At 42.0% G+C, this 15935-nt stretch overlaps 1 gene segment (V, D, J or C); it reads right to left on the reverse strand.

Moving 5' to 3' along the window:
* Nucleotides 1-2358: 2358 nt before the first annotated feature.
* Nucleotides 2359-15935, reverse strand: part of LOC144480697 (Ig heavy chain C region, membrane-bound form-like) — a 34714-nt gene continuing 21137 nt past the window's right edge. The window contains 4 exon segments of the C gene segment in view: nucleotides 2359-2553; nucleotides 5446-5554; nucleotides 13751-13758; nucleotides 13899-14026. Coding sequence covers nucleotides 2359-2553; nucleotides 5446-5554; nucleotides 13751-13758; nucleotides 13899-14026 — 440 coding nt within the window.

The following is a 15935-nucleotide window of genomic DNA, read 5'->3' on the forward strand; positions in this document are numbered from 1 at the left end:
TGTACCTACCCCCCCCCCCCCCCCCCGCCCAGCACCTTAAACCTGTGTCCTCTCGTAGCAGCCATTTCCACTCTGGGAAAAAGCCTCTGAGAGTCCACCCGATCTATGCCTCTCAACATCTTATATACCTCTATTAGGTCTCCTCTCATCCTACGTCTCTCCAAGGAGAAAACACCGAGCTCCCTCAGCCTATCCTCATAAGGCATGCCACTCAATACAGGCAACATCCTTGTAAATCTCCTCTGCACCCTTTCAATCTTTTCCACATCCTTCCTGTAATGAGGCGACTAGAACTGAGCACAATACTCCAAGTGGGGTCTGACGAGGGTCTTATAGAGCTGCATCATTATCCCCGGACTCCTAAACTCAATCCCTCGATTGATAAAGGCCAGCTCACCATACACCGTCTTAACCACCTCCTCCACCTGCGGGGCCGATTTTAGAGTCCTATGGACCCGGACCCCAAGGTCCTTCTGATCCTCTACTGTACTAAGAGTCTTTCCCTTTATATTGTACTCCTTCATCCCATCCCAAAATGGACCACGACGCATTTATCTGGGTTGAAGTCCATCTGCCACTTGTCCGCCCAGTCTTGCATCCTATCTATGTCCCTCTGTAACTTCTGACATCCCTCCAGACTATCCACAACCCCACCAACTTTCGTGTCGTCGGCAAACCTACCAACCCATCCCTCCAGTTCCTCATCCAGGTCATTTATGAAAATGACAAACAGCAAGGGTCCCAGAACAGATCCCTGGGGCACACCACTGGGACTGACCTCCATTTAGAAAAAGACCCATCTATACCCACACTCTGCCTCCTTTGGGCAGGCCAGTTCTGGATCCACAGGGCAGCAGCCCCTTGGATCCCATGCCCTCTCACTTTTTCTGGAAGCCTTGCATGGGGGACCTTATCGAACGCCTTGCAAAAATCCATATAAACCACATCTACCGCTTTCCCTTCGCCAGTGCGTTTAGTCACATTTTCGAAGAACTCCATCAGGCTCGTGAGGCACGATCTGCCTTTGACAAAGTCATGCTGAGTATTCTTGAGCATACTAAACCTCTCTAAATGCTCAGAAATCTTTTCCCTCAGGATCTTCTCCATCAGCTTACCAACTACTGAGGTTAGACTCACCGTTCGGTAATTTCCTGGGCTATCCCTATTCCCCTTCTTGAAAATAGGAACCACATCCGCAATTCTCCAATCCTCCGGCACCTCTCCCATCTCCATCGACGACGCAAAGATCATCGCCAGAGGCTCTGCAATCTCTTCCCTCGTCTCACATAGTAACCTGGGGTACATCCCATCCGGACCCGGCGACTTATCTATCTTGATGCCATTCAAAGATTCCAGCACAACCTCTTTCTTAAAGTCCACATGCTCAATCTTTTCAGTCCACCGCAAGCCTGCGGTACATCCACCCAGGTCCTTCTTCTCTGTGAAAACCGAGGCAAAATACTCATTAAGCACCTCTGCCATTTCTACTGGTTCCGTACAGATTTTCCCACCTTCATCTTTTATTGGCCCTATAATATGTGATATTGAAAGTGCATGATCATATTGAACGGTGGTGCAGTCTGGGAGGGCCGAATGGCCTAATCCTGCACCTAGTTCCGATGTTACTATGTTTCTATGAAAATATTCAAATACTGGAGTTTGCATAGCATATTTCAAGGGCAAATAACATCTCACATTCTTTTACAACATTTTGAGTACTTCTAAAATGATTGCTCTTGTAATGTGGGCAACTTGGTAACATATAATATCTCACATTTACCAATGTAATTGTAACAACCATGTTCTTCATTCTTAATGTGGAATGACAGATACCTTATGCAACTCGCACTTTGGATCACTATCATTCCTTTCTTCGGAATAGTTTCAGAACAAAAAGATTTCATGCACCAGAAGAGACTGCAGCAGAATATCTCAGTAAGAAGTCTCACAACACCAGGTTAAAGTCCAACAGGTTTATTTGGGAGCAAAAGCCACTAGCTTTCGGAGCACTCGCTGCTCCTTTGTCAGGTGAGTGGGATTTCAGTTCACAAACAGGGCATATAATGACACAAACTCAATTTACAAAATAATGGTTGGAATGCGAGTCTTTACAATAAAAGGTCCAGGAGCAGCGAGCGCTCCGAAAGCTAGTGGCTTTTGCTACCAAATAAACCTGTTGGACTTGAACCTGGTGTTGTGAGACTTCTTACTGCGTTTACCCCAGTCCAACGCAGGCATCTCCACATCGTGGCAGAATATCTTACCAGAAAAATGACATTACCAGCAGTGCAGCATTCCATTAGCACTTCAGTGATGTTGTTAGTTTTGATTACATTTCTCAAGCTGTGGAGTGGGAGTTCAAACCATAGCCAAATGAACCAAAGTCGAGCTCGGTGTGACAAGCAAGGCCACTTTTTGTGCTGCAGTCGTTTCTTTGATTTCATTTTGTTTGAATCCAGGACGATAGTTCTGATCGATGCATTTTTCGCAATAAGTTAGATCACTGAAAAAGGTGAACAAGAGGACCGTTCCCAAGTAACCTCTGCTTCTTTCCTAATTCGATCACATTTTACGTGCCCAAATTGAAATTATGGCAAGAAATTTATCAGCTGGTGTTGATATAAAATTTAAATTTATTTATTAGTGTCACAAGTAGACTCACACTGACAGTTTAATGAAGTTACTGTGAAAATGCCCGAGTCGGTAAACACCATCGCCTGAGACAGTGTACCCAAGCCGGGAATCTAAGCCAGGTCCCTGGCGCTGTGAAGCAGCAAGTGCTAACCACTGTGCTGCCTTGTCGCAATGCCGTAATTCAAAATAAAAATGTAAATGCGATTGCATTAAGGTTCAGACATAACAAGGCAGTTCAATTCCTGTAATAAAGACGCTCTCAATATCCTAGATATTGGAAGATGGTCATACCACAGCCTAATGTCCAGTTCCATGACCACATTTCCAGCATCTCTCCATATTATTGACACTTCTATTGCTTATATCCTCTTCATTGAGTCCCAGTCACTCACCGATCACCCTGTCCTCACTTACCCACAGAGGCTCCTGGTTGAACAGCAACTCAATTTAAAATTCTCATCCATCCTGTCATATCTCTCCATGACATGATTTTTCCCCTTTTCCAGTCATACAGATGTTTGAATCTTTTTCCGCAGGCACACTTATAATCATGAAATCCTTACAGTGCGGAAGGACGCCATTCAGCCCACTAAGTCTGCACCAATAGAGCATTTTACCCAAGTCCTTTCTTCATAACCCCACTTATTTACCCTGCTAAATCTCCCTAACCTACACATCTTTCGATGCTCGTGGAAATTTAGCATGACCAATCAACCTAACCCACAATGTTTGCTTTGAGCTTTCCATATTTAAATCCTGATCTTCTAACATCCTGTAAATCCTAAGTCCAAGATGAAATTCAATTCATTCAATATTTCATCTCGACATGGAACAGTGAGACTCTCCATTGAACTGGTGATAAACTTGAGTTTATCTGAATTCATGTCCTCTGCACTGAGTCCCATTGCATGTGATAGATATTTCTATCACATGCATTAAGCGCATAATCTCACATAGCGGCTACAGGGCATTTCTTTTGTGTAAGATGAACTCTGGGAATAACGGGATAGTCGGAATAGTGATGGGCTTCTGAAAGCAAACTTGAGTCTGTCGGTTACTTCCTCTCTCAGCTCGTTCTGGGTAACAGCTTTTTCCTTTTTAAAGACAGATGCAAATTTCTCGTTTCATATATTGGCTACTTCTCATGTCTGCCAGTCCAAATCTGCCTGTACATCCCGAACGTGCCTTACGCTTTGTTTTTTTTTTCAAACCACCCTTTTGTTAATTATATGCTTAGAACAGGCTTTCGTATTCTATTCTTCTTTTTCAGCTGTCAATTTATTTTCATTCCCCCTCCTTGCTGTTCTTATAGGTTCATGCACATCCCCTCTGTTCCTTCTGTATTCATCTGTATTTCCTCTGCATTTTCGACCTAAACCTCGTCGTACACGACTTCTTCCTTTTCATCTTCATCTCTATCTCTCGCGTCATTCAGGGCATTCTGGCTTTATTTGCCCTTCAAGGAAAAAAGTCTTGATATTTCTTGCAAAACATGTTTGCAAAAAAAGATGGCCCATTGTTCTGCCACCATTTTATTTCCCAACAATTGATTTCACCACGCTTGACACAGATGCATTTTGATGCCATCGATGTTGACTTCACCTCAACTGATTATCCCTGTTCATGGTTGTTTCTTGACTGTTTGCATGGTCAACAGAAACGTTGTGACTCAATGACCAGTGTCAACTAAATACTCTGCTGCTCAAATTTGATGCAATGGAGCTAACTGTTCGACATAATTATGTCCAACAGCACAGTAGCGGTCTTGTTAGAGAGAAGTCATGCTGCTGCCGAAAATAATATCTTGAACACATTCCAGGAAATCACTCTTGTCATCTTGTATGATTCCTATGCAGTCCAGATTTGGATAATTGAAGTGCCCCTTTATAGTTAACTTTCAATTCATACAGCTCCGGGTAATTTATTTTCAAATTCGTAACGATACTATTCATGAATAGTATCGCACAGCAGAAACCTCACCCAGGAAGCCGCTATAAACGAAAAAAAAATAGAATTATTTTGCATTTACAAAAAAGACAACACCCAGAGAGTCCCACTTGTGCTTAAGAACCAAGACTATAAGGGATATCTAAAATAATCGATTTCTCCAGAACATTGAAGGTGAGGAGCTGGTCAATTCTGTTACAAAAATGAGGCTATGGAAAGGAAAGACTGATGTAAATGTTACTCAAGCTAAGTGACATTGAATGTCACCTGGCAATCCAAGAGGCGGCATTCATACAGAATTCAGGCCATTTCTTACCTCAGGATGTATTTACTTCTGCGTTGTTTAGTGTTTTAAAAGTAAGTAAAAATGGGTTTCAAATAATTAAGGTTTTAAACATCCTACTGTGCTCTAAAGTATTCAAAACCTCTTAGAACACCCATGTGCCCTTCAAGAGGCTTTTACCTTCTCTCAGAGGATCGTGCATCTCCGGAGCTGTGCTCCTCAAAAGGCAGTGGAAGAAGTGTCAGAATACCTTTTAAGGTAGGGCTAGACAGATTCTTGATAAACATCGTGGTTTAGATTAGCCATGACCTTACTGAATGGTGGAGCAGGCACGGGACGCCGAGTGGCCTATTCCTGGCTCTAAATTTGTATGTTCGTCTGAATTCGCAATTGACTCCAATGGGCTACGAGTGAGGCTTCTCATGTGGCTGGGGGAGCAGCTTCCTTGGAACCTCACCATCCAGCTCTGGCTAACAGATTATTCTGTTCCTGGGGCATGCTGCAGTCAATGGTTGAAATGATGCCACAAACCATTGAATTAGTAATATCTGCATATTTAACAGCAGTTGAGTTTGAAATACCTTTGATTCACCCCTGCCCGCAAAATCCAGGTCAAATGTGTTGAGCAAGAAAGACAGTTTGTATCCTATGGCAATATTCAGGTTTTCCACTTGAGACCTGTCAAACTCCCTGAAAAATATTGCATTCCAGCAAAACATAAACACTAGTCATGAGGCAACTGTATTAATCTGTCTCCCGCTTTTCAATTGAAGTAAAAATATCCAATGAGCTAATTACATCCCTGCAGCATGACATAGGATAAAAAATGTGCCAATCCTTCAGTGTTGTGCAGATCACGCTCAGAGTCTCCTATAGAAATGCACGGATTACCAACAGGCATTTGTTATTTATTACCCAATCCTTGCAGCTATCGGGATACCAGGTAAAGTATTGAATTTAATTATCGGGATGGGAATCGCCTGGAAACTGACTAATTTCTACCATTTCAGAGGATCGCAATTCCACCACATGGGGCATCCTTTCTTCCATTTACAGGAATACATTTTCCATTGCACTTTATATTGCTCATCAGTTTATGGACAAAACCGGAATATAATTTTCGGCACACACAGCATTGATCATTCCAATTTCTTGGTATAAATTCTTAATTTTATCCATATACTTTGTTTCCTTTGCTACCATTGTTTTCCGTTGTGTTTGGTGCAATTTTAGCAAGTTACCGGCATTACATTTCGTTGTTAGTGCAATTTCAGGTTTTAGTGGGAGCCGGTGGCGTAGTGGTATTATCGCTACTATTGCAAACACCCAGTTTAATGGTTTTGAGGGGTCGGGGGGCGGCGGTCGGGGTTCGAATCTACGTGCATATCGCGAAGTCTGAATGCTTGGAAATAATGTAACTTTTCTTTCTTGCTAATAAAAACCCATCTGGTTCGCTAAAGCAAAGGAAACTTGTCACACTTAACTGTCCTACATGTGATTCCAGACTCGGAGAAATGCCCTCTGAAAGAGCCTGGCGAAGTTTATGTTAAAGTTTAAGTTTATTTCTTAGTGTCACGAGTAGGCTTACATTCACACTGCGATGAAGTCACTGTGAAAATCCCCTAGTCACCACATTCCACCGCCTGTATGGTACACTGATGGAGAATTTAGCATGGCGAATGTTCCTAACCAGCAATTCTTTCAGACTATGGGAGGAAACCAGAGCACCCAGAGGAAATCCACGCAAACATGGTCAGAACGTGCAGATTCCGCGCAGACATCTAGCCACTGAGTTGCAGGGCAAAATTAGAGTTAGGCAATAAATGCTGCCTCAGCCAGCGAAGACCACGTCTCCTGAACGAACATATATATATATTTTAAAATCCTGTTGATATAGTTTTTTGTATGTTAGTGGCATAATCTTACCATATTGATAGTGTAATTTCTCGCTATTCGTGCTGGAATATTTTACGCTGTTAACCCTGCAATGTATCCAAAGTTGTGCGAGTTAGGTTGATTGGCCATGCTAAAAATTGCCCTTAGTGTCCTGGGATGCGTAGGTTAGAGGGATTAGTGGGTAAATATGTAAGGATGTGGGGATACGGCCTGGGTGGGATTGTGGTCGGTGCAGACTCGATGGGCCGAATGGCCTCTTTCTGTGCTGTAGGGTTTCTTTCTTTCTAAGTATCCTCTTTAACTTAACATCCCTTGCATATACTTAATGCTTTCTCTGTATACATTCTTCTTTGAATCCGTTGTCATTTTCTCACATTACTCTTTTAATTTCACCGAATTACTTTTAGCATAGCATCGTGTCATTCTGTTGGTATAGAATGTTGTATAGATTATTGTGGATGAATTGCCCAACTGATATCGCCATGATAATGTATTTCAAGTTTTATTATTGTCACCTTTATTGTTGGTTAACATGATGTGATTAAGGTGCAAATATAATTCTGTTCTGCCTTTGTACTGTTATTGTGTGTGCTTTCTCCCACTGTTACCGCAATGCAACTGTCTTTGTAGAATGTTGACTGCAGAAAATTTTCAACAGCGAATTATTTTGCTCTTTTCTGTAATGACTTAACTTTTTGGGTTATTCCACGCTTCTATGGTAGTTTCCCTGTGATTTTAATATGGTTTTATTCTCTGTCAGTTTTCATTCTATGATTTAACATTTCTGTTATTGATCTGCTTTCTTGTTAATTCTGCTGACGATACAAAAAACAGAAATAATTACCCATGACAAATGCCAAAGTTGGCAACATGTGACAGATGAGATTGAAAGAGTGCAGAGAAGGTTCACAAGGATGTTGCCGGGACTTGAGAAGCTGAGTTACAGAGAGAGATTGAATAGGTTGGGACTTTATTCCCTGGAGCGTCGAAGATTGAGGGGAGATTTGATAGAGGTGTATAAGATTTTGATGGGTATAGATAGAGTGAATGCAAGCAGGCTTTTTCCGCTGAGGCTAGGGGAGAAAAAACCAGAGGGCATGGGTTAAGGGTGAAAGGAGAAAAGTTTAAAGGGAATATTAGGGGAGGCTTCTTCACGCAGAGAGTGGTGGGAGTGTGGAATGAGCTGCCGGATAAAGTGGTAAATGCTTTTACCATTTAAGAACAACTTGGACGGGTTCATGGATGAGAGGGGTGTGGAGGGATATGGTCCAAGTGCAGGTCAGTGGAACTAGGCACAAAATGGTTCGGCACAGACAAGAAGGGCCAAAAGGCCTGTTTCTGAGCTGTAATTTTCTATGGTTCTATGGTTCTATGTGGATTGCATGCAGGATCCTGTAAAGTTGATAATTTCTCTTAGAATTCGAGCTTTAACTCTTAAGGCACGCATTCTGTCAGTCTCTACCCCTTCTCTCTTTGTTGCAGCTGACGTGGTGGTGATTTGATTCTGTCCCAAGGAAAATGCAATCTCTCCAAATGTCTAACTTACCACTTGGTGTCAATGGAAGTAATAGATCTGCTCGTCAATATAACAGCTGTGATACTGAACGGAATTGCTGGTATTTATTTTCCATTCAGTACCCTGTCGATCACTCCAATATGCAGTCTCTGTATTGCACCAATATATTCAGCAATGGATGGTTCTACTTGGTTAACTGTGGCTTTCATCTTTGATCGATTTGTGGCCATTTTTTTGCTCGAAGGTTAAAACTAAAAAGTGCTCCATCAAAACGGCAGCACAACCGATAGGGCCTGTCTGCTCACTGAGCCGTCGAAAGAACATCTTCTTATACTTTATTCATGAACCATTGTACACAATGAGTGATGTACCCCGCTGCTGCGACATAAAACAGATATTTAATACTTTGTCTGCATGGGTCACCTGTGAGTGGATACATCACATTTTAACCCCTTGCTTTCCATTGATTCTGATTCTATTGCTCAATGTCTTGACTGTCAGACACATTCTGGCAGGAGATTCCGGACCCAGAAGAATGAAAAGAGTCAGAGTGACCCAGAGATGGAGAAGCAGAGAAAGTCCATCGTTTTACTCTTCTGTGTGATAGGAAGTTTCATTCTGTTATATCTGTTGTTTCTTATAACTTTCCATTGTGTTCAATTTACCAGGCTCCGAACACGGTGAATCAGCATTCATTCCAGAGGAAAATGAATATATACTTCAGCGTTTAAGTTCCTGTATGAATGCATGTTATATGCAGGGACCCAGAGGAAACTCAGAGATGAGTTAAAGAATGGGGTAAAATATCTACTATGGCCAACTATTAAAATTGTTCAGTGATGAATATTAAAATCCAGCATGATTTTCACACCAGATTCCATCCTGTGTTTTTCTTGCCCAGGTATACATGGTCTTCCACATTTTGTACACAGTGACACAGTTTGAGAAACATGACCACTGTCTAAATTTAAGATCTTTATCAATTAAGGGGTGATGCGTCAGTGTAAAACGCGTGCAGAAAACTGTTCAGTTATTTGTAATTTTCGATCTTTGAAGTGAATGATGAACAAAGCATCATAGCTGTGAGGGACAGCTCGGTGGATAGGATATTGGTATGTAGATAGGCTGGAAAATTGGGCGGGGATCCTGGATTCAGGATTCAATCCTGGACCGGGGAGCGGCGCGGGCTTGGAGGGCCGAAGGGCCTGTTCCTGTGCTGTATTGTTCTTTGTTCTTTGTTCTTGAAGCTGGAATGCTTAATGCATGTCAAGGAGCAAATTCATACACTTTCTGCAAACATCAATTTTATTCCTGCAATATGGACCTTGCAGCAACGTTCCATATGTGCCTTGCAACCTTAGTACCAGGAAACGTAACTTTCAGGGCTTCTGATTTTGCAACTTATGTAAGTGCCTTGTATTGCTTTCTTATTTTAGTTTGTGTGTGTGTGTGCGTGTGTGTGCGCGCGCGCGTGCGCGTGATTGTGTGTGCGTTTGTGTGTGTACGTGTGTGTTTGTATGTGGCATGATTGTCTGCATGTGCTTGTTTATGTGTGTGTTTGCATGTGCGTTTTTGTGTGTGTGTGCGCGGAGGGGTGGATCTCAGAGAGAGGATCTCTGGGGTAACGTGCCGTGAGTTCATGGGAGGGGCGGGGGGGGGGTGGGTCCGTGGGATCAGTGGGAATAGAGCAGGGAGAGAGGATCCTTTCGGCGTTGCTTTGTATGTTCTGGTAGTGGTAACGGAGGGCATGGAGCAGGGAGGGAGGATCCCTCGGGTGATGTTCCGTAAGCTCTGGCTTTGGTAATACAGAGGATGGAACTTTTAAGGTAGAAATTCGTCACCGAAACCAGAAGGTGAGGGAAACGTAATTAGCATCTCATAAAATTGGAAGCAGACATTCAGTACCTACCTGACATACAGTGGTTTATTTGCATCGACAGAACAAAGGTTCTGTGTATTTGAAGCAATTTTGAAGCTACAATTCTTCTATCTGATAGGCTCCCTTCTGTGGGGGAAAATTCAATTTTAAAGCTTGCTTGTTGATGCCAGACATCCACAGTCATCCATTATTCTTGATGGATCACACACTGTGTGAATCAACGACTTTCCACTCGATAACATGTGTCCGATCGATAGTTGTTTCAGGGTATTATCCCACTGTTTGTGTTATTTCTGAGTAACATGTTTCGAATGTGAGGTCAGTGCCTTTGTATGTGTTCAGTGAAACAAGGCACAGAGAATTTAGTCGAACGTTGTGGGGGCAGAGTGAAATCCCAAAGTGGTAGCTTTGAAATTCGAATTCGATCAATATAATCTAGAAAGGAAATGAGGCACAATAATATGGCCATGACAATTGTTGTGAAGTTGAGTTAATAAAGGTGAAAAAAATATCTGTAAAGAATGTAAGATACTCGAGGGGAAACAACAGTACATGGTCACTTTAAAAGCTGTTTTTTTGTCATTATCTTTAAAAGCTGGTTTTGTGTCAATGCCTTCAAAAACTGGTTGTGTTCAATGCTTGAATGTTCACATACAAGGCAAACAGGGTAAAAAAGAGTGCAACATTGTTGTACCAAAAGCCAGACAACAGGGTAGCGTTGGTAACAGACTCTGCAGGTTTTTGCATATTGTTATCCTATGAGTTTAAAGAAAACACTCAGCTAAAGGGAACCTTTCAGATCTGAATTTGCTGTTGTTGACAGCATCAAACCAATCCAGATGTAGAAAATGCATTGTTCATCAGGAATATAAATATAGGAATTCAACTGCCTGCCTTCAGTGACTCCAGTTTAGTCTGTGAGAACATCACTCGGGCCAAGCCAGAGTCAGATCAGCGGAAGCAGTTAAAGGCAGTCAAGAGCAATTATATCAATTGGAGCAGTTAGTTTATAACGCTGCCAGCTTCGGATAGTCTGAAGATAACTCACGCTCTAACCAGTGAAAGGTTCCAAATTAGGCATTGCTTACCGAAAAACTCCAAAACTTCTGCACGCTATAAAACCTTGTTGCATAATTTATTTGAGAGTGACCAAAAATTATGTTATTACTGTTTTGGTAATGAATGTTCCGTGCGTTTATTTGAACAGCATTTCAGTCGGAAATGTCCGTTAATTAAAATGTTATTTGTTCAGTTAAAGTTTCGGTTGGTTAAATAAAATAACTTGTTAATTGCTCACTTTAAGCGAGTGTCAGGTCTTTATATTAATGAACATCTAAACGTTAAGGTAGAACAGTTAACATCTTGTGAAACACTTCTGTCAGATTACGAAGCGCAATAAGGGGGATTAACCTCTGTGTTGAAACACAATTATCAGCGATTATTGTAACATTCCTTGTGGTCCTGTTTGAAGATAGTAATCTGCCAAACTTCTGGCCTGGCTTGCAAAGGACGCCAGATCCACAATAATGCATGTGATTGCCACATGGCCGCTGAAAGGGCCGAGAAAGCCAGGCAGTACAAGGACAATTAGTAATGGCCCTGCCAGAAACATCCGCATCCCATAAAATGCAAGGAAAAGAAATGCATCACTCTGTACCGACTCTGGGATTGATAACTAGAATAGTGTTCAGGAAGAGGTATTCTTCCACATTCTACATATCTGCATCCGGCAAAGCAATGCCTCTGCTGCTGAATTGTCTGACAGAGTGTGACAGACAATAGTCTCAGTAAAATCACGGGCGTTTTCTTCGCTGTTCAATCGTTCTTTCTCTGGAGTTTACCATTAAAAGGCCAAGGTAACGGTGCCTTTACACGGCTGAGTGGATCAGTGAATCTTTCACTGAAGACCCTGGATTTTCAACACATCCGAGACTGGACCGATGAAATGCACATCCCTGGCAATGTGGGGAAAACCGCTTAGGAGGTAAAATTGAGCTCTGTCGATGAATCATGCAGGAAGGGCTTCAGTACAGCCATATTTAATAGATCCACATCATTGCAGACTGGCCCCTGTCAAAATTCGGCGGAGGGGTCAGAGGAGTCAGTTTAGCCACCTTGGACCCTGACGCGGTGAATGCTTCACGCATAAGTATTCTAATAGTTCAGTTCATATCAAGCTTTATTAAAATTGCAGTGAACATTTCAAAGTTAACTAAAATGAGTATAACATTTAAGCATCGATCTGAGAACATAAAGCGTGTGCGCTGAGCTGACAACACTATGGAGAACCGTAACCAACACCAGAAAGAGGAAGCAGGATTCCCAAATAAAGAGAAGTGAATACCTGTGAGGCAGTAGTGAAACAAGTTATAATCATAGAAATAAAGAATCCCTAAAGTGGAGAAGAAGGCAATTCGGCCCATCAATTCTTAGAATCTTAGAGAACTTTAGAGAGGCCATTCGGCCCATCGAGTCTGCACCGACCAGAATCCCACCCAGGCCCTATCCCCATATCCCTACAATTTAAGCATCCCAGGACACTAAGGGCAATTTTAGCATGGCCAATCAACCTAACCCGCACATCTTTGGACCGTGGGAGGAAACCAGAGCACCCGGAGGAAACCCACACAGACACGAAGAGTCGTGCAAACTCCACACAGACAGCGACCCAAGCCGGGAATCGAATCCAGGTCCCTGGAGCTGTGAAGCAGCAGTGCTCACCATTGTGCTACCGTGCCGCCCTAGCAGATTTCGTTCCCATGGGAACATTACTGAGTCAAGGGTTTTTTCCAACAATGGACTGCGGATTCATGGTCATCAGTGGATTTTTCCTTCCAGATCATTTTTTGTTGGTTGAATTCAAATTCTACCAGCTGTCATGGCGGGTCCCCAGAACATCAGCTGGTTTAGCGATAATACCACTAGGCCATCATCTCACCGAAAACATTTGCTGTAGGTGAGACTCGAACTCACAACCTGGGCATAGTGCACTGGCAGCACTGCTGTATAAGTACCACACACTAACCAATTGTGCCACTGAAGCATTGCTACACGGACTCTGCACAGACTCTGCACAGACTCTGCAACAGAGCATCTCACCCAGGCCCGATCACAATAACACCTGTTGATACCCCACTAATCCCCTAACCCACACAACAATTTAACAAGGCCTGGGCACCTAACCTGCACATTTTTGGGCTGTGGGAGGAAACCAGAGCACTCGGAGGAAACCAGCGCAGAGACATGGCGAACGTGCAAACTCCTCACAGATAGTCACCCAAGGCCAGAATTGAACCTGGCTTCATAGCACTGTGAGGCTGCAGTGGTACCCACTGTTACGCCCCCATATTTACAGATGCAATTGGAACAGGAAAATTATAAGCTACCCTTATAAAATGACCATCAGCATCTCGCACATTTCAAACATGAAGAAAAACATAATTATAGTCCATTATTGTTTCAGTTACACATCGAAATCGTAAATGAAAGGCATTTTGCAGTCAGAGGAGGCAAGAGCTAATATTCCATTTGTATCATGTAGAGAACTTGAAACTTCAAGCTGAGCAAAATTCACGAAATGTAAAAATCAACTGACCATTTGACCTGTAAGGGAGAGATAAATTACTGAAGCAGATGTGTTTAATTTGGGGCATTTTCACAACGAATATTAATCATTGAAACTTTCAGAGATTTTTCAAACCGACTCAGTCAGTTTGAAGTGTGGGTCGATTGCATCTTCTCACATTCATCAGGGTGAGGGCCGCACTGTAGGACATGCTCAGGAAGAACAGGATGATGAATGTGAATGCGGTTGTCCAGCCTTTACCGTTATCTTCTGGATATTTTTCCATCCAGGTTTGGTCTGTTAAATCTACAAGGATACAAGACAATATAATTAGATTGATTATTAATCACAGCCTCTTATTGTTTAGTTTATGTTACACTTTCTTTTTCTAAAGATATTACTTTATTTTCTAAGTTAAATTTCAGTGTATATCTACTTTTAAATTCCTGAGATTCCAGATTCCTGGTGTCGTTTACATACTAATAACTTCCTTGACTGAAGGTGTGGCAAAATTTCTTAATCATAAGTTTATTTTCGACCAGTTTCATGAAATCATTAAGCAGAGCGTATCAAGAAGAATATTGAGGGACCTGCACTCAGCTACATATTTTCAAACTGTGAATGTTGGCATAGAAGTTTTTTCCATTCTTGCTAGTTTATTTGTGATGGATTTGCTTGACCCGTCATGAACTAAAATCAATCTCTTAGTAATAACGTTACTTCAGTATTTTTGTTGGTCGTTATGTAACAGGGACATTTTTGGCGAATATGTCCGTTAAAAAGTTACATTCCAATTATACTTTCAAAAATAGCCTGGTGTTCATATTGTTTCTTTCTGCATTTTTTGTGTGTGTTCTCAAGTCTCCCCTCAGTTGTTCTTTGTCTGTGCCTCCATATGTGTGTTTGAGTGTTAATGTGTTTGTCGAGGTGCCAATGTTGATTTATGTGTTTTTGTGTGTACAGCTCTCGTTATATTTTGTCTTTGAATCAATTTGTACAAAATAATATGACTCTGAGCGTTTGTGTCTTTATGTCTATGTGCATGTATTCATTGTGGGCAGCACGATGGCACAGTGTCTCAGTGATTAGCACTACTTCCTCACAGCGCCACGGGTCAGGTTCGATCCCTGGCTTGGGTCACTGTATGTGCAGGCTCTGCACGTTCTCCCTATGTATGCATGCGTTTCCTTCAGGTCGCTCCCAAAGTCTGAAAGACGTGCTCATAGGTGCATTGGTCATGCTAAATTTTCCCTCAGTGTACCCAAACACGCGCCGGAGTGTGGCGACTAAGGAATTTTCACAGTAACTTTATTGCCTTGTTAATGTAACCTACCTGTGAAGCGAGCTAACAAACTTTAAATCATGCATTTCTTAATTGGTGTTCTTGCGTAAATGTCTGCGAACGTGCGTTAAAGTGACTCCTTGTGTCCCACATGTGCGTCGCTATATCATTGTCTGTCTCTTCTTGGCGCAGATGTGTGTGAATATGTGTGTGTGCGCATATGCATGCAGGCATTCCTCTGAGCAGAAAAAAAATTGAATTGATGACGCAAATAGAAATTAGTAAGTACAATCTGATCACTAATACACAGATATTTCCGACGGATCCAAAGGACTGGGATCTGTATAGTTTTTAGGAAGATATTTAGGAAGGGGAATAAGTTAAAAAAAGTTGGAGCGATAGCTCTGTTAATTACGGATCGTGTTAGCATATCAGAGAGGAATGGCCTATTTCCACAAATTCAGATGTAGAAGGAGTTTGGACTGAGATGAGGAACAATTCAGTTACTTACTCCAGAATTGTAATTGCACGGTTAGAACAGAATGTTAAAGAAGGTATAGTGGGAGCTTTTCAGAAATGTATGGACGTAACCGTGGATGATTTTACACTACATATTGATCAGAATAATCAGACGAACAGAGATAGCAGTAGGTTAGTAGTTCATGTTTTCGTGATAGTTTCTCAGACAAGCAGGTTGTGGTGCCAATCAAGAGGGCAGGGTATACTTACAGTATGTGACATTGTGCAACAAGACAGGATTAACAGCAAATTTCATAGTGAAGACACCTTAGGCAGCAGCAATCATAATATGATTTATTTTACATTCAGCTTGAAGGAGAGAATGATGTGGTCAAGAATAGTTTTTAAAAAAATCTCAAATAATGGTGATGAAGGGGACATGAAAGTGGAGCTAGCTCAAGTGCACTGGCAAAT

This window comes from Mustelus asterias, chromosome 30 (assembly GCF_964213995.1).
Source record: "Mustelus asterias chromosome 30, sMusAst1.hap1.1, whole genome shotgun sequence".
Classification (NCBI taxonomy): Eukaryota; Metazoa; Chordata; class Chondrichthyes; order Carcharhiniformes; family Triakidae; genus Mustelus; species Mustelus asterias.